This window comes from Salvelinus fontinalis, chromosome 19, assembly GCF_029448725.1.
Source record: "Salvelinus fontinalis isolate EN_2023a chromosome 19, ASM2944872v1, whole genome shotgun sequence".
In the NCBI taxonomy this organism is placed as follows: Eukaryota; Metazoa; Chordata; class Actinopteri; order Salmoniformes; family Salmonidae; genus Salvelinus; species Salvelinus fontinalis.
The window spans coordinates 53,054,972-53,071,584 of NC_074683.1; the positions used below are offsets into that span (position 1 = coordinate 53,054,972).

General features: G+C 48.9%; 1 protein-coding gene across 3 annotated transcripts in view; it reads left to right on the forward strand.

Annotated features, from left to right (window-relative positions):
• The window catches only part of cfap65 (cilia and flagella associated protein 65), a 104,610-nt gene that overhangs the window by 55,913 nt on the left and 32,084 nt on the right, over window positions 1-16,613 (forward strand). For all 3 annotated transcript variants that reach the window (XM_055871946.1, XM_055871948.1, XM_055871945.1), the window contains exons 22-24: window positions 11,025-11,135; window positions 11,911-12,102; window positions 16,269-16,427. In XM_055871946.1, the coding sequence (XP_055727921.1) occupies window positions 11,025-11,135; window positions 11,911-12,102; window positions 16,269-16,427 (462 nt within the window). The remainder of the gene's footprint in view (window positions 1-11,024; window positions 11,136-11,910; window positions 12,103-16,268; window positions 16,428-16,613) is intronic.

Sequence of the window (16,613 nt, forward strand, 5' to 3'; positions counted from 1 at the left end):
GGTAGTCTTGGGAACCAGCCTTTTAGATGTCTGGGCTTGTTATTTCCAGGATAAGGAGTAGTCTTGGGAACCATCCTTTTAGACGTCTGGGCTTGTATTCCAGGATCAGGAGTAGTCTTGGGAACCAGCCTTCTAGACGTCTGGGCTTGTTATTCCAGGATCAGGAGTAGTCTTGGGAACCAGCCTTCTTGACGTCTGGGCTTGTTATTCCAGGATCAGGAGTAGTCTTGGGAACCAGCCTTCTAGATGTCTGGGCTTGTTATTCCAGGATCAGGAGTAGTCTTGGGAACCAGCCTTCTAGATGTCTGGGCTTGTTATTCCAGGATCAGGAGTAGTCTTGGGAACCAGCCTTCTAGACTTCTGGGCTTGTTATTCCAGGATCAGGAGTAGTCTTGGGAACCAGCCTTTTAGACGTCTGGGCTTGTTATTCCAGGATCAGGGGTAGTCTTGGGAACCAGCCTTCTAGATGTCTGGGCTTGTTATTCCAGGATCAGGAGTAGTCTTGGGAACCAGCCTTTTAGGGGTCTGGGCTTGTTATTCCAGGATCAGGAGTAGTCTTGGGAACCAGCCTTCTAGACGTCTGGGCTTGTTATTCCAGGATAAGGAGTAGTCTTGGGAACCAGCCTTCTAGACGTCTGGGCTTGTTATTCCAGGATCAGGGGTAGTCTTGGGAACCAGCCTTCTAGACGTCTGGGCTTGTTATTCCAGGATCAGGGGTAGTCTTGGGAACCAGCCTTCTAGACGTCTGGGCTTGTTATTCCAGGATCAGGAGTAGTCTTGGGAACCAGCCTTCTAGACGTCTGGGCTTGTTATTCCAGGATCAGGAGTAGTCTTGGGAACCAGCCTTCTAGACGTCTGGGCTTGTTATTCCAGGATCAGGAGTAGTCTTGGGAACCAGCCTTTTAGACGTCTGGGCTTGTTATTCCAGGATCAGGAGTAGTCTTGGGAACCAGCCTTCTAGACGTCTGGGCTTGTTATTCCAGGATCAGGAGTAGTCTTGGGAACCAGCCTTCTAGACGTCTGGGCTTGTTATTCCAGGATCAGGAGTAGTCTTGGGAACCAGCCTTCTAGACGTCTGGGCTTGTTATTCCAGGATCAGGAGTAGTCTTGGGAACCAGCCTTTTAGACGTCTGGGCTTGTTATTCCAGGATCAGGAGTAGTCTTGGGAACCAGCCTTTTAGACGTCTGGGCTTGTTATTCCAGGAATAGGGGTAGTCTTGGGAACCAGCCTTCTAGACGTCTGGGCTTGTTATTCCAGGATCAGGGGTAGTCTTGGGAACCAGCCTTTTAGACGTCTGGGCTTGTTATTCCAGGATCAGGGGTAGTCTTGGGAACCAGCCTTTTAGACGTCTGGGCTTGTTATTCCAGGATCAGGAGTAGTCTTGGGAACCAGCCTTTTAGATGTCTGGGCTTGTTATTCCAGGATAAGGAGTAGTCTTGGGAACCAGCCTTTTAGACGTCTGGGCTTGTTATTCCAGGATCAGGAGTAGTCTTGGGAACCAGCCTTCTAGACGTCTGGGCTTGTTATTCCAGGATCAGGAGTAGTCTTGGGAACCAGCCTTTTAGATGTCTGGGCTTGTTATTCCAGGATCAGGGGTAGTCTTGGGAACCAGCCTTTTAGATGTCTGGGCTTGTTAGTCCAGGATGAGGAGTAGTCTTGGGAACCAGCCTTTTAGACGTCTGGGCTTGTTATTCCAGGATCAGGGGTAGTCTTGGGAACCAGCCTTCTAGACGTCTGGGCTTGTTATTCCAGGATCAGGAGTAGTCTTGGGAACCAGCCTTTTAGGGGTCTGGGCTTGTTATTCCAGGATCAGGAGTAGTCTTGGGAACCAGCCTTCTAGACGTCTGGGCTTGTTATTCCAGGATAAGGAGTAGTCTTGGGAACCAGCCTTCTAGACGTCTGGGCTTGTTATTCCAGGATCAGGGGTAGTCTTGGGAACCAGCCTTCTAGACGTCTGGGCTTGTTATTCCAGGATCAGGGGTAGTCTTGGGAACCAGCCTTCTAGACGTCTGGGCTTGTTATTCCAGGATCAGGAGTAGTCTTGGGAACCAGCCTTCTAGACGTCTGGGCTTGTTATTCCAGGATCAGGAGTAGTCTTGGGAACCAGCCTTCTAGACGTCTGGGCTTGTTATTCCAGGATCAGGAGTAGTCTTGGGAACCAGCCTTTTAGACGTCTGGGCTTGTTATTCCAGGATCAGGAGTAGTCTTGGGAACCAGCCTTCTAGACGTCTGGGCTTGTTATTCCAGGATCAGGAGTAGTCTTGGGAACCAGCCTTCTAGACGTCTGGGCTTGTTATTCCAGGATCAGGAGTAGTCTTGGGAACCAGCCTTCTAGACGTCTGGGCTTGTTATTCCAGGATCAGGAGTAGTCTTGGGAACCAGCCTTTTAGACGTCTGGGCTTGTTATTCCAGGATCAGGAGTAGTCTTGGGAACCAGCCTTTTAGACGTCTGGGCTTGTTATTCCAGGAATAGGGGTAGTCTTGGGAACCAGCCTTCTAGACGTCTGGGCTTGTTATTCCAGGATCAGGGGTAGTCTTGGGAACCAGCCTTTTAGACGTCTGGGCTTGTTATTCCAGGATCAGGGGTAGTCTTGGGAACCAGCCTTTTAGACGTCTGGGCTTGTTATTCCAGGATCAGGAGTAGTCTTGGGAACCAGCCTTTTAGATGTCTGGGCTTGTTATTCCAGGATAAGGAGTAGTCTTGGGAACCAGCCTTTTAGACGTCTGGGCTTGTTATTCCAGGATCAGGAGTAGTCTTGGGAACCAGCCTTCTAGACGTCTGGGCTTGTTATTCCAGGATCAGGGGTAGTCTTGGGAACCAGCCTTTTAGACGTCTGGGCTTGTTATTCCAGGATCAGGGGTAGTCTTGGGAACCAGCCTTTTAGACGTCTGGGCTTGTTATTCCAGGATCAGGAGTAGTTTTGGGAACCAGCCTTTTAGATGTCTGGGCTTGTTATTCCAGGATAAGGAGTAGTCTTGGGAACCAGCCTTTTAGACGTCTGGGCTTGTTATTCCAGGATCAGGAGTAGTCTTGGGAACCAGCCTTCTAGACTTCTGGGCTTGTTATTCCAGGATCAGGAGTAGTCTTGGGAACCAGCCTTCTTGACGTCTGGGCTTGTTATTCCAGGATCAGGAGTAGTCTTGGGAACCAGCCTTCTAGATGTCTGAGCTTGTTATTCCAGGATCAGGAGTAGTCTTGGGAACCAGCCTTCTAGATGTCTGGGCTTGTTATTCCAGGATCAGGAGTAGTCTTGGGAACCAGCCTTTTAGATGTCTGGGCTTGTTATTCCAGGATCAGGGGTAGTCTTGGGAACCAGCCTTTTAGATGTCTGGGCTTGTTAGTCCAGGATGAGGAGTAGTCTTGGGAACCAGCCTTTTAGACGTCTGGGCTTGTTATTCCAGGATCAGGGGTAGTCTTGGGAACCAGCCTTCTAGACGTCTGGGCTTGTTATTCCAGGATCAGGAGTAGTCTTGGGAACCAGCCTTTTAGGGGTCTGGGCTTGTTATTCCAGGATCAGGAGTAGTCTTGGGAACCAGCCTTCTAGACGTCTGTGCTTGTTATTCCAGGATAAGGAGTAGTCTTGGGAACCAGCCTTCTAGACGTCTGGGCTTGTTATTCCAGGATCAGGAGTAGTCTTGGGAACCAGCCTTCTAGATGTCTGGGCTTGTTATTCCAGGATCAGGAGTAGTCTTGGGAACCAGCCTTCTAGACGTCTGGGCTTGTTATTCCAGGATCAGGAGTAGTCTTGGGAACCAGCCTTCTAGACGTCTGGGCTTGTTATTCCAGGATCAGGAGTAGTCTTGGGAACCAGCCTTTTAGACGTCTGGGCTTGTTATTCCAGGATCAGGAGTAGTCTTGGGAACCAGCCTTTTAGACGTCTGGGCTTGTTATTCCAGGAATAGGGGTAGTCTTGGGAACCAGCCTTCTAGACGTCTGGGCTTGTTATTCCAGGATCAGGGGTAGTCTTGGGAACCAGCCTTTTAGACGTCTGGGCTTGTTATTCCAGGATCAGGGGTAGTCTTGGGAACCAGCCTTTTAGACGTCTGGGCTTGTTATTCCAGGATCAGGAGTAGTCTTGGGAACCAGCCTTTTAGATGTCTGGGCTTGTTATTCCAGGACAAGGAGTAGTCTTTGGAACCAGCCTTTTAGACGTCTGGGCTTGTTATTCCAGGATCAGGAGTAGTCTTGGGAACCAGCCTTCTTGACGTCTGGGCTTGTTATTCCAGGATCAGGAGTAGTCTTGGGAACCAGCCTTCTAGATGTCTGGGCTTGTTATTCCAGGATCAGGAGTAGTCTTGGGAACCAGCCTTCTAGATGTCTGGGCTTGTTATTCCAGGATCAGGAGTAGTCTTGGGAACCAGCCTTTTAGATGTCTGGGCTTGTTATTCCAGGATCAGGGGTAGTCTTGGGAACCAGCCTTTTAGATGTCTGGGCTTGTTAGTCCAGGATGAGGAGTAGTCTTGGGAACCAGCCTTTTAGACGTCTGGGCTTGTTATTCCAGGATCAGGGGTAGTCTTGGGAACCAGCCTTCTAGACGTCTGGGCTTGTTATTCCAGGATCAGGAGTAGTCTTGGGAACCAGCCTTTTAAACGTCTGGGCTTGTTATTCCAGGATCAGGAGTAGTCTTGGGAACCAGCCTTCTAGACGTCTGGGCTTGTTATTCCAGGATCAGGAGTAGTCCTGGGAACCAGCCTTTTAGATGTCTGGGCTTGTTATTCCAGGATCAGCGGTAGTCCTGGGAACCAGCCTTTTAGATGTCTGGGCTTGTTATTCCAGGATCAGGAGTAGTCTTGGGAACCAGCCTTCTAGACGTCTGGGCTTGTTATTCCAGGATCAGGAGTAGTCTTGGGAACCAGCCTTCTAGACGTCTGGGCTTGTTATTCCAGGATCAGGGGTAGTCTTGGGAACCAGCCTTTTAGACGTCTGGGCTTGTTATTCCAGGATCAGGAGTAGTCTTGGGAACCAGCCTTTTAGATGTCTGGGCTTGTTATTCCAGGATAAGGAGTAGTCTTGGGAACCAGCCTTTTAGACGTCTGGGCTTGTTATTCCAGGATCAGGAGTAGTCTTGGGAACCAGCCTTCTAGACGTCTGGGCTTTTTATTCCAGGATCAGGGGTAGTCTTGGGAACCAGCCTTTTAGACGTCTGGGCTTGTTATTCCAGGATCAGGGGTAGTCTTGGGAACCAGCCTTCAGGAGTAGTCTTGGGAACCAGCCTTTTAGACGTCTGGGCTTGTTATTCCAGGATCAGGAGTAGTCTTGGGAACCAGCCTTTTAGACGTCTGGGCTTGTTATTCCAGGAATAGGGGTAGTCTTGGGAACCAGCCTTCTAGACGTCTGGGCTTGTTATTCCAGGATCAGGGGTAGTCTTGGGAACCAGCCTTTTAGACGTCTGGGCTTGTTATTCCAGGATCAGGGGTAGTCTTGGGAACCAGCCTTTTAGACGTCTGGGCTTGTTATTCCAGGATCAGGAGTAGTCTTGGGAACCAGCCTTTTAGATGTCTGGGCTTGTTATTCCAGGATAAGGAGTAGTCTTGGGAACCAGCCTTTTAGACGTCTGGGCTTGTTATTCCAGGATCAGGAGTAGTCTTGGGAACCAGCCTTCTAGACGTCTGGGCTTTTTATTCCAGGATCAGGGGTAGTCTTGGGAACCAGCCTTTTAGACGTCTGGGCTTGTTATTCCAGGATCAGGGGTAGTCTTGGGAACCAGCCTTTTAGATGTCTGGGCTTGTTATTTCCAGGATAAGGAGTAGTCTTGGGAACCATCCTTTTAGACGTCTGGGCTTGTATTCCAGGATCAGGAGTAGTCTTGGGAACCAGCCTTCTAGACGTCTGGGCTTGTTATTCCAGGATCAGGAGTAGTCTTGGGAACCAGCCTTCTTGACGTCTGGGCTTGTTATTCCAGGATCAGGAGTAGTCTTGGGAACCAGCCTTCTAGATGTCTGGGCTTGTTATTCCAGGATCAGGAGTAGTCTTGGGAACCAGCCTTCTAGATGTCTGGGCTTGTTATTCCAGGATCAGGAGTAGTCTTGGGAACCAGCCTTCTAGACTTCTGGGCTTGTTATTCCAGGATCAGGAGTAGTCTTGGGAACCAGCCTTTTAGACGTCTGGGCTTGTTATTCCAGGATCAGGGGTAGTCTTGGGAACCAGCCTTCTAGATGTCTGGGCTTGTTATTCCAGGATCAGGAGTAGTCTTGGGAACCAGCCTTTTAGGGGTCTGGGCTTGTTATTCCAGGATCAGGAGTAGTCTTGGGAACCAGCCTTCTAGACGTCTGGGCTTGTTATTCCAGGATAAGGAGTAGTCTTGGGAACCAGCCTTCTAGACGTCTGGGCTTGTTATTCCAGGATCAGGGGTAGTCTTGGGAACCAGCCTTCTAGACGTCTGGGCTTGTTATTCCAGGATCAGGGGTAGTCTTGGGAACCAGCCTTCTAGACGTCTGGGCTTGTTATTCCAGGATCAGGAGTAGTCTTGGGAACCAGCCTTCTAGACGTCTGGGCTTGTTATTCCAGGATCAGGAGTAGTCTTGGGAACCAGCCTTCTAGACGTCTGGGCTTGTTATTCCAGGATCAGGAGTAGTCTTGGGAACCAGCCTTTTAGACGTCTGGGCTTGTTATTCCAGGATCAGGAGTAGTCTTGGGAACCAGCCTTCTAGACGTCTGGGCTTGTTATTCCAGGATCAGGAGTAGTCTTGGGAACCAGCCTTCTAGATGTCTGGGCTTGTTATTCCAGGATCAGGAGTAGTCTTGGGAACCAGCCTTCTAGACGTCTGGGCTTGTTATTCCAGGATCAGGAGTAGTCTTGGGAACCAGCCTTTTAGACGTCTGGGCTTGTTATTCCAGGATCAGGAGTAGTCTTGGGAACCAGCCTTTTAGACGTCTGGGCTTGTTATTCCAGGAATAGGGGTAGTCTTGGGAACCAGCCTTCTAGACGTCTGGGCTTGTTATTCCAGGATCAGGGGTAGTCTTGGGAACCAGCCTTTTAGACGTCTGGGCTTGTTATTCCAGGATCAGGGGTAGTCTTGGGAACCAGCCTTTTAGACGTCTGGGCTTGTTATTCCAGGATCAGGAGTAGTCTTGGGAACCAGCCTTTTAGATGTCTGGGCTTGTTATTCCAGTATAAGGAGTAGTCTTGGGAACCAGCCTTTTAGACGTCTGGGCTTGTTATTCCAGGATCAGGAGTAGTCTTGGGAACCAGCCTTCTAGACGTCTGGGCTTGTTATTCCAGGATCAGGAGTAGTCTTGGGAACCAGCCTTTTAGATGTCTGGGCTTGTTATTCCAGGATCAGGGGTAGTCTTGGGAACCAGCCTTTTAGATGTCTGGGCTTGTTAGTCCAGGATGAGGAGTAGTCTTGGGAACCAGCCTTTTAGACGTCTGGGCTTGTTATTCCAGGATCAGGGGTAGTCTTGGGAACCAGCCTTCTAGACGTCTGGGCTTGTTATTCCAGGATCAGGAGTAGTCTTGGGAACCAGCCTTTTAGGGGTCTGGGCTTGTTATTCCAGGATCAGGAGTAGTCTTGGGAACCAGCCTTCTAGACGTCTGGGCTTGTTATTCCAGGATAAGGAGTAGTCTTGGGAACCAGCCTTCTAGACGTCTGGGCTTGTTATTCCAGGATCAGGGGTAGTCTTGGGAACCAGCCTTCTAGACGTCTGGGCTTGTTATTCCAGGATCAGGGGTAGTCTTGGGAACCAGCCTTCTAGACGTCTGGGCTTGTTATTCCAGGATCAGGAGTAGTCTTGGGAACCAGCCTTCTAGACGTCTGGGCTTGTTATTCCAGGATCAGGAGTAGTCTTGGGAACCAGCCTTCTAGACGTCTGGGCTTGTTATTCCAGGATCAGGAGTAGTCTTGGGAACCAGCCTTTTAGACGTCTGGGCTTGTTATTCCAGGATCAGGAGTAGTCTTGGGAACCAGCCTTCTAGACGTCTGGGCTTGTTATTCCAGGATCAGGAGTAGTCTTGGGAACCAGCCTTCTAGACGTCTGGGCTTGTTATTCCAGGATCAGGAGTAGTCTTGGGAACCAGCCTTCTAGACGTCTGGGCTTGTTATTCCAGGATCAGGAGTAGTCTTGGGAACCAGCCTTTTAGACGTCTGGGCTTGTTATTCCAGGATCAGGAGTAGTCTTGGGAACCAGCCTTTTAGACGTCTGGGCTTGTTATTCCAGGAATAGGGGTAGTCTTGGGAACCAGCCTTCTAGACGTCTGGGCTTGTTATTCCAGGATCAGGGGTAGTCTTGGGAACCAGCCTTTTAGACGTCTGGGCTTGTTATTCCAGGATCAGGGGTAGTCTTGGGAACCAGCCTTTTAGACGTCTGGGCTTGTTATTCCAGGATCAGGAGTAGTCTTGGGAACCAGCCTTTTAGATGTCTGGGCTTGTTATTCCAGGATAAGGAGTAGTCTTGGGAACCAGCCTTTTAGACGTCTGGGCTTGTTATTCCAGGATCAGGAGTAGTCTTGGGAACCAGCCTTCTAGACGTCTGGGCTTGTTATTCCAGGATAAGGGGTAGTCTTGGGAACCAGCCTTTTAGACGTCTGGGCTTGTTATTCCAGGATCAGGGGTAGTCTTGGGAACCAGCCTTTTAGACGTCTGGGCTTGTTATTCCAGGATCAGGAGTAGTTTTGGGAACCAGCCTTTTAGATGTCTGGGCTTGTTATTCCAGGATAAGGAGTAGTCTTGGGAACCAGCCTTTTAGACGTCTGGGCTTGTTATTCCAGGATCAGGAGTAGTCTTGGGAACCAGCCTTCTAGACTTCTGGGCTTGTTATTCCAGGATCAGGAGTAGTCTTGGGAACCAGCCTTCTTGACGTCTGGGCTTGTTATTCCAGGATCAGGAGTAGTCTTGGGAACCAGCCTTCTAGATGTCTGGGCTTGTTATTCCAGGATCAGGAGTAGTCTTGGGAACCAGCCTTCTAGATGTCTGGGCTTGTTATTCCAGGATCAGGAGTAGTCTTGGGAACCAGCCTTTTAGATGTCTGGGCTTGTTATTCCAGGATCAGGGGTAGTCTTGGGAACCAGCCTTTTAGATGTCTGGGCTTGTTAGTCCAGGATGAGGAGTAGTCTTGGGAACCAGCCTTTTAGACGTCTGGGCTTGTTATTCCAGGATCAGGGGTAGTCTTGGGAACCAGCCTTCTAGACGTCTGGGCTTGTTATTCCAGGATCAGGAGTAGTCTTGGGAACCAGCCTTTTAGGGGTCTGGGCTTGTTATTCCAGGATCAGGAGTAGTCTTGGGAACCAGCCTTCTAGACGTCTGTGCTTGTTATTCCAGGATAAGGAGTAGTCTTGGGAACCAGCCTTCTAGACGTCTGGGCTTGTTATTCCAGGATCAGGAGTAGTCTTGGGAACCAGCCTTCTAGATGTCTGGGCTTGTTATTCCAGGATCAGGAGTAGTCTTGGGAACCAGCCTTCTAGACGTCTGGGCTTGTTATTCCAGGATCAGGAGTAGTCTTGGGAACCAGCCTTCTAGACGTCTGGGCTTGTTATTCCAGGATCAGGAGTAGTCTTGGGAACCAGCCTTTTAGACGTCTGGGCTTGTTATTCCAGGATCAGGAGTAGTCTTGGGAACCAGCCTTTTAGACGTCTGGGCTTGTTATTCCAGGAATAGGGGTAGTCTTGGGAACCAGCCTTCTAGACGTCTGGGCTTGTTATTCCAGGATCAGGGGTAGTCTTGGGAACCAGCCTTTTAGACGTCTGGGCTTGTTATTCCAGGATCAGGGGTAGTCTTGGGAACCAGCCTTTTAGACGTCTGGGCTTGTTATTCCAGGATCAGGAGTAGTCTTGGGAACCAGCCTTTTAGATGTCTGGGCTTGTTATTCCAGGACAAGGAGTAGTCTTTGGAACCAGCCTTTTAGACGTCTGGGCTTGTTATTCCAGGATCAGGAGTAGTCTTGGGAACCAGCCTTCTTGACGTCTGGGCTTGTTATTCCAGGATCAGGAGTAGTCTTGGGAACCAGCCTTCTAGATGTCTGGGCTTGTTATTCCAGGATCAGGAGTAGTCTTGGGAACCAGCCTTCTAGATGTCTGGGCTTGTTATTCCAGGATCAGGAGTAGTCTTGGGAACCAGCCTTTTAGATGTCTGGGCTTGTTATTCCAGGATCAGGGGTAGTCTTGGGAACCAGCCTTTTAGATGTCTGGGCTTGTTAGTCCAGGATGAGGAGTAGTCTTGGGAACCAGCCTTTTAGACGTCTGGGCTTGTTATTCCAGGATCAGGGGTAGTCTTGGGAACCAGCCTTCTAGACGTCTGGGCTTGTTATTCCAGGATCAGGAGTAGTCTTGGGAACCAGCCTTTTAAACGTCTGGGCTTGTTATTCCAGGATCAGGAGTAGTCTTGGGAACCAGCCTTCTAGACGTCTGGGCTTGTTATTCCAGGATCAGGAGTAGTCCTGGGAACCAGCCTTTTAGATGTCTGGGCTTGTTATTCCAGGATCAGCGGTAGTCCTGGGAACCAGCCTTTTAGATGTCTGGGCTTGTTATTCCAGGATCAGGAGTAGTCTTGGGAACCAGCCTTCTAGACGTCTGGGCTTGTTATTCCAGGATCAGGAGTAGTCTTGGGAACCAGCCTTCTAGACGTCTGGGCTTGTTATTCCAGGATCAGGGGTAGTCTTGGGAACCAGCCTTCTAGACGTCTGGGCTTGTTATTCCAGGATCAGGGGTAGTCTTGGGAACCAGCCTTTTAAACGTCTGGGCTTGTTATTCCAGGATCAGGAGTAGTCTTGGGAACCAGCCTTTTAGACGTCTGGGCTTGTTATTCCAGGATCAGGAGTAGTCTTGGGAACCAGCCTTCTAGACGTCTGGGCTTGTTATTCCAGGATCAGGGGTAGTCTTGGGAACCAGCCTTCTAGATGTCTGGGCTTGTTATTCCAGGATCAGGGGTAGTCTTGGGAACCAGCCTTTTAGACGTCTGGGCTTGTTATTCCAGGATCAGGGGTAGTCTTGGGAACCAGCCTTTTAGACGTCTGGGCTGAGGTTTGAATAAGACTGTATCTCATTGCTGATAATACCCGACGGTCTCTGTTTTGTTTGTCTGTGTGCAGTTGAACTTCATGGGAGTGACGGTGGAGAGAGACAGGCACTACCTCCACTTCACCTCCACCAAGCACGTCTTTGCCCCAGTGGCCATCGGGGGGTTCAATCCACCTAAACAGGTTAGACTCCCTGCTCAGGTTTCACAATAAGTGATTGGTTTGCAATGTACATGGGGGAAGCTCACCTCATCTGTCACCAATGTATAGAACACACCTTGGTGGTTTCCCTCTCTATAGCCTCGCTATTGTTATTTTACTGCTGCTCTTTAATTATTTGTTACTTTTATTTCGTATTTTTTAGGTAATTTTCTTAAAAACGAAATTGTTGGTTAAGAGCTTGTAAGTAAGCATTTCACTGTAACGTTGTAGTCGGCGCATGTGACAAATACAATTTCAATTTGATTTGAAGACAGTTATAAATGTGACAAATACAATTTAAATTTGATTTGAAGACAGTTATAAATGTGACAAATACGATTTAAATTTGATTCGAAGACAGTTATAATTACAACAGGAAGCGTATCGTTCACTGCTCCCCTCAGTTTCAGCTAATTCTTCATCAAATCTAAATCAAATCAAATCAAATTGTATTGGTCACATACAGATGTTATTGCGGGTGTAGCGAAATGCTTGTGTTTCTAGCTCCGACAGTGCAATAATATCTAACAAGTAATATCTAACAATTTCACAACATATACCCAATACATACAAATCTAAGTAAAGGAATGTAATGAAGAATATATAAATATATGGACGAGCAATGTCAGAGCAGCATAGACTAAGTTACAGTAGAATAGTATAGAATATATACATATAAGATGAGTAATTCAAGATATGTAAACATTCATCCCCTCATCATGGAGAGTGGTCACAGTGTCTGGTTGGTGTTTTGCAGGTGTATGAGCTGTACAACGGAGGGGCTGTCCCTCTGAGGTACCGTGTGGACACAGAGCCCCTTGAGCAGCTGACGGCTGATAACTTTGGTCACCCCGTGCTGCAGTGTCTCAACCCCCAGGGAGAGGTGAAGCCTGGCAGGACAGCCCTGCTGGAGTGGGTCCTCTCTCCACTGGAGGCCAAGACTTACAGTGTGAGTAGCAACCCTCTGTTAGGTAATCTAGAGGTTAGAGAGACTGGCATGCCACCCTAGATTTGCAGTCCGAAGTCCGAAGGGGAAAAACTGGCATCCTTCTAGGTATTCTAGATGCCATCTCCTGCCGTTGTACCATCTTCCTCTTCCTCTCTCCTGCCGTTGTAACCTCTTCCTCTTCCTCTCTCCTGCCGTTGTAACATCTTCCTCTTCCTCTCTCCTGTCGTTGTAACATCTTCCTCTTCCTCTCTCCTGCCGTTGTAACCTCTTCCTCTTCCTCTCTCCTGCCGTTGTAACATCTTCCTCTTCCTCTCTCCTGTCGTTGTACCATCTTCCTCTTCCTCTCTCCTGTCGTTGTAACATCTTCCTCTTCCTCTCTCCTGCCATTGTAACATCTTCCTCTTCCTCTCTCCTGCCGTTGTAACATCTTCCTCTTCCTCTCTCCTGCCGTGGTAACATCTTCCTCTTCCTCTCTCCTGTCGTTGTAACATCTTCCTCTTCCTCTCTCCTGTCGTTAAACATCTTCCTCTCTCCTGCCGTTGTAACATCTTCCTCTTCCTCTCTCCTGTCGTTGTACCATCTTCCTCTTCCTCTCTCCTGTCGTTGTAACATCTTCCTCTTCCTCTCTCCTGTCGTTGTAACATCTTCCTCTTCCTCTCTCCTGCCATTGTAACATCTTCCTCTCTCCTGTCGTTGTAACATCTTCCTCTTCCTCTCTCCTGTCGTTGTAACATCTTCCTCTTCCTCTCTCCTGTCGTTGTACCATCTTCCTCTTCCTCTCTCCTGTCGTTGTACCATCTTCCTCTTCCTCTCTCCTGCCGTTGTAACATCTTCCTCTTCCTCTCTCCTGTCGTTGTAACATCTTCCTCTTCCTCTCTCCTGTCGTTGTACCATCTTCCTCTTCCTCTCTCCTGTCATTGTAACATCTTCCTCTTCCTCTCTCCTGTCGTTGTACCATCTTCCTCTTCCTCTCTCCTGTCGTTGTACCATCTTCCTCTTCCTCTCTCCTGTCGTTGTAACATCTTCCCCTTCCTCTCTCCTGTCGTTGTACCATCTTCCTCTTCCTCTCTCCTGCCGTTGTAACATCTTCCTCTCTCCTGTCGTTGTACCATCTTCCTCTTCCTCTCTCCTGTCGTTGTAACATCTTCCTCTCTCCTGTCGTTGTAACATCTTCCTCTTCCTCTCTCCTGTCGTTGTAACATCTTCCTCTTCCTCTCTCCTGCCATTGTAACATCTTCCTCTCTCCTGTCGTTAAACATCTTCCTCTCTCCTGCCGTTGTACCATCTTCCTCTTCCTCTCTCCTGCCATTGTAACATCTTCCTCTTCCTCTCTCCTGCCGTTGTAACATCTTCCTCTTCCTCTCTCCTGTCGTTGTACCATCTTCCTCTTCCTCTCTCCTGTCGTTGTAACATCTTCCTCTTCCTCTCTCCTGCCGTTGTACCATCTTCCTCTTCCTCTCTCCTGCCATTGTAACATCTTCCTCTTCCTCTCTCCTGCCGTTGTACCATCTTCCTCTTCCTCTCTCCTGTCGTTGTAACATCTTCCTCTTCCTCTCTCCTGCCGTTGTACCATCTTCCTCTTCCTCTCTCCTGCCGTTGTAACATCTTCCTCTTCCTCTCTCCTGCCGTGGTAACATCTTCCTCTTCCTCTCTCCTGTCGTTGTACCATCTTCCTCTTCCTCTCTCCTGCCATTGTAACATCTTCCTCTTCCTCTCTCCTGCCGTTGTAACCTCTTCCTCTTCCTCTCTCCTGCCATTGTACCATCTTCCTCTTCCTCTCTCCTGCCGTTGTAACATCTTCCTCTTCCTCTCTCCTGCCATTGTAACATCTTCCTCTTCCTCTCTCCTGCCATTGTAACATCTTCATCTTCCTCTCTCCTGCCGTTGTACCATCTTCCTCTTCCTCTCTCCTGCCGTTGTAACCTCTTCCTCTTCCTCTCTCCTGCCGTTGTAACATCTTCCTCTCTCCTGTCGTTGTACCATCTTCCTCTTCCTCTCTCCTGTCGTTGTAACATCTTCCTCTTCCTCTCTCCTGTCGTTGTAACATCTTCCTCTTCCTCTCTCCTGTCGTTGTAACATCTTCCTCTTCCTCTCTCCTGTCGTTGTAACATCTTCATCTTCCTCTCTCCTGTCGTTGTAACATCTTCCTCTTCCTCTCTCCTGTCGTTGTAACATCTTCCTCTTCCTCTCTCCTGCCGTTGTAACATCTTCCTCTTCCTCTCTCCTGCCGTTGTAACATCTTCCTCTCTCCTGTCGTTGTACCATCTTCCTCTTCCTCTCTCCTGCCGTTGTAACATCTTCCTCTCTCCTGTCGTTGTACCATCTTCCTCTTCCTCTCTCCTGTCGTTGTAACATCTTCCTCTTCCTCTCTCCTGTCGTTGTACCATCTTCCTCTTCCTCTCTCCTGCCGTTGTAACATCTTCCTCTCTCCTGCCGTTGTACCATCTTCCTCTTCCTCTCTCCTGTCGTTGTACCATCTTCCTCTTCCTCTCTCCTGTCGTTGTACCATCTTCCTCTTCCTCTCTCCTGTCGTTGTACCATCTTCCTCTTCCTCTCTCCTGTCGTTGTACCATCTTCCTCTTCCTCTCTCCTGCCGTGGTAACATCTTCCTCTTCCTCTCTCCTGCCGTTGTAACATCTTCCTCTTCCTCTCTCCTGTCGTTGTACCATCTTCCTCTCTCCTGCCGTTGTAACATCTTCCTCTCTCCTGCCGTTGTAACATCTTCCTCTTCCTCTCTCCTGTCGTTGTAACATCTTCCTCTTCCTCTCTCCTGCCGTTGTAACATCTTCCTCTCTCCTGTCGTTGTACCATCTTCCTCTTCCTCTCTCCTGCCGTTGTAACATCTTCCTCTTCCTCTCTCCTGCCGTTGTAACATCTTCCTCTTCCTCTCTCCTGTCGTTGTACCATCTTCCTCTTCCTCTCTCCTGTCGTTGTACCATCTTCCTCTTCCTCTCTCCTGTCGTTGTAACATCTTCCTCTTCCTCTCTCCTGTCGTTGTAACATCTTCCTCTCTCCTGCCGTTGTAACATCTTCCTCTTCCTCTCTCCTGTCGTTGTACCATCTTCCTCTTCCTCTCTCCTGTCGTTGTAACATCTTCCTCTTCCTCTCTCCTGTCGTTGTAACATCTTCCTCTTCCTCTCTCCTGTCGTTGTAACATCTTCCTCTTCCTCTCTCCTGCCGTTGTAACATCTTCCTCTTCCTCTCTCCTGTCGTTGTAACATCTTCCTCTTCCTCTCTCCTGCCGTTGTAACATCTTCCTCTCTCCTGTCGTTGTACCATCTTCCTCTTCCTCTCTCCTGCCGTTGTAACATCTTCCTCTTCCTCTCTCCTGTCGTTGTAACATCTTCCTCTTCCTCTCTCCTGCCGTTGTAACATCTTCCTCTTCCTCTCTCCTGTCGTTGTAACATCTTCCTCTTCCTCTCTCCTGCCGTTGTAACATCTTCCTCTCTCCTGTCGTTGTAACATCTTCCTCTTCCTCTCTCCTGTCGTTGTAACATCTTCCTCTTCCTCTCTCCTGCCGTTGTAACATCTTCCTCTCTCCTGCCGTTGTAACATCTTCCTCTCTCCTGTCGTTGTAACATCTTCCTCTTCCTCTCTCCTGCCGTTGTAACATCTTCCTCTTCCTCTCTCCTGTCGTTGTAACATCTTCCTCTTCCTCTCTCCTGTCGTTGTAACATCTTCCTCTTCCTCTCTCCTGTCGTTGTACCATCTTCCTCTTCCTCTCTCCTGCCGTTGTACCATCTTCCTCTTCCTCTCTCCTGCCGTTGTAACATCTTCCTCTTCCTCTCTCCTGCCGTGGTAACATCTTCCTCTTCCTCTCTCCTGTCGTTGTAACATCTTCCTCTCTCCTGCCGTTGTAACATCTTCCTCTTCCTCTCTCCTGCCGTTGTAACATCTTCCTCTCTCCTGTCGTTGTAACATCTTCCTCTTCCTCTCTCCTGCCGTTGTAACATCTTCCTCTTCCTCTCTCCTGCCGTTGTAATATCTTCCTCTCAAATCAAATCAAATTTTATTTGTCACATACACATGGTTAGCAGATGTTAATGCGAGTGTAGCGAAATGCTTGTCTAGATTTGCACTCTCTCCTGTCGTTGTACCATCTTCCTCTTCCTCTCTCCTGCCGTTGTAACATCCTCCTCCTCACACAGGCCTGTGTTTATTTCCAGGTGGACATCTCTATCCATGTGCTGGAGGGAGACACTATGCTGTTGACGTTTGAAGGCTGTGGGTTTGATAACAGTGTGCTGGGACAGTCGGCACCAGTTCAGCTTCATGATGCCTACATGTCTGTCCCCAGCACACAGAGGATGGCCCTGCCCAACCAGGTGAGTGGCCCATCTACCTATTCCCATATAGGCTTACCTGCTCCTGTTTGGCTCAGTTGGTAGAGCATGTCTCTTGCAATGACAGGATAGTTGGCTCGATTTTCCCAGAACCACCTGCATGACTAAGTCTCTGCTTAATGGCATTATTATATTATTGTATTATATTGTAATTCCCTTTGAAATTAC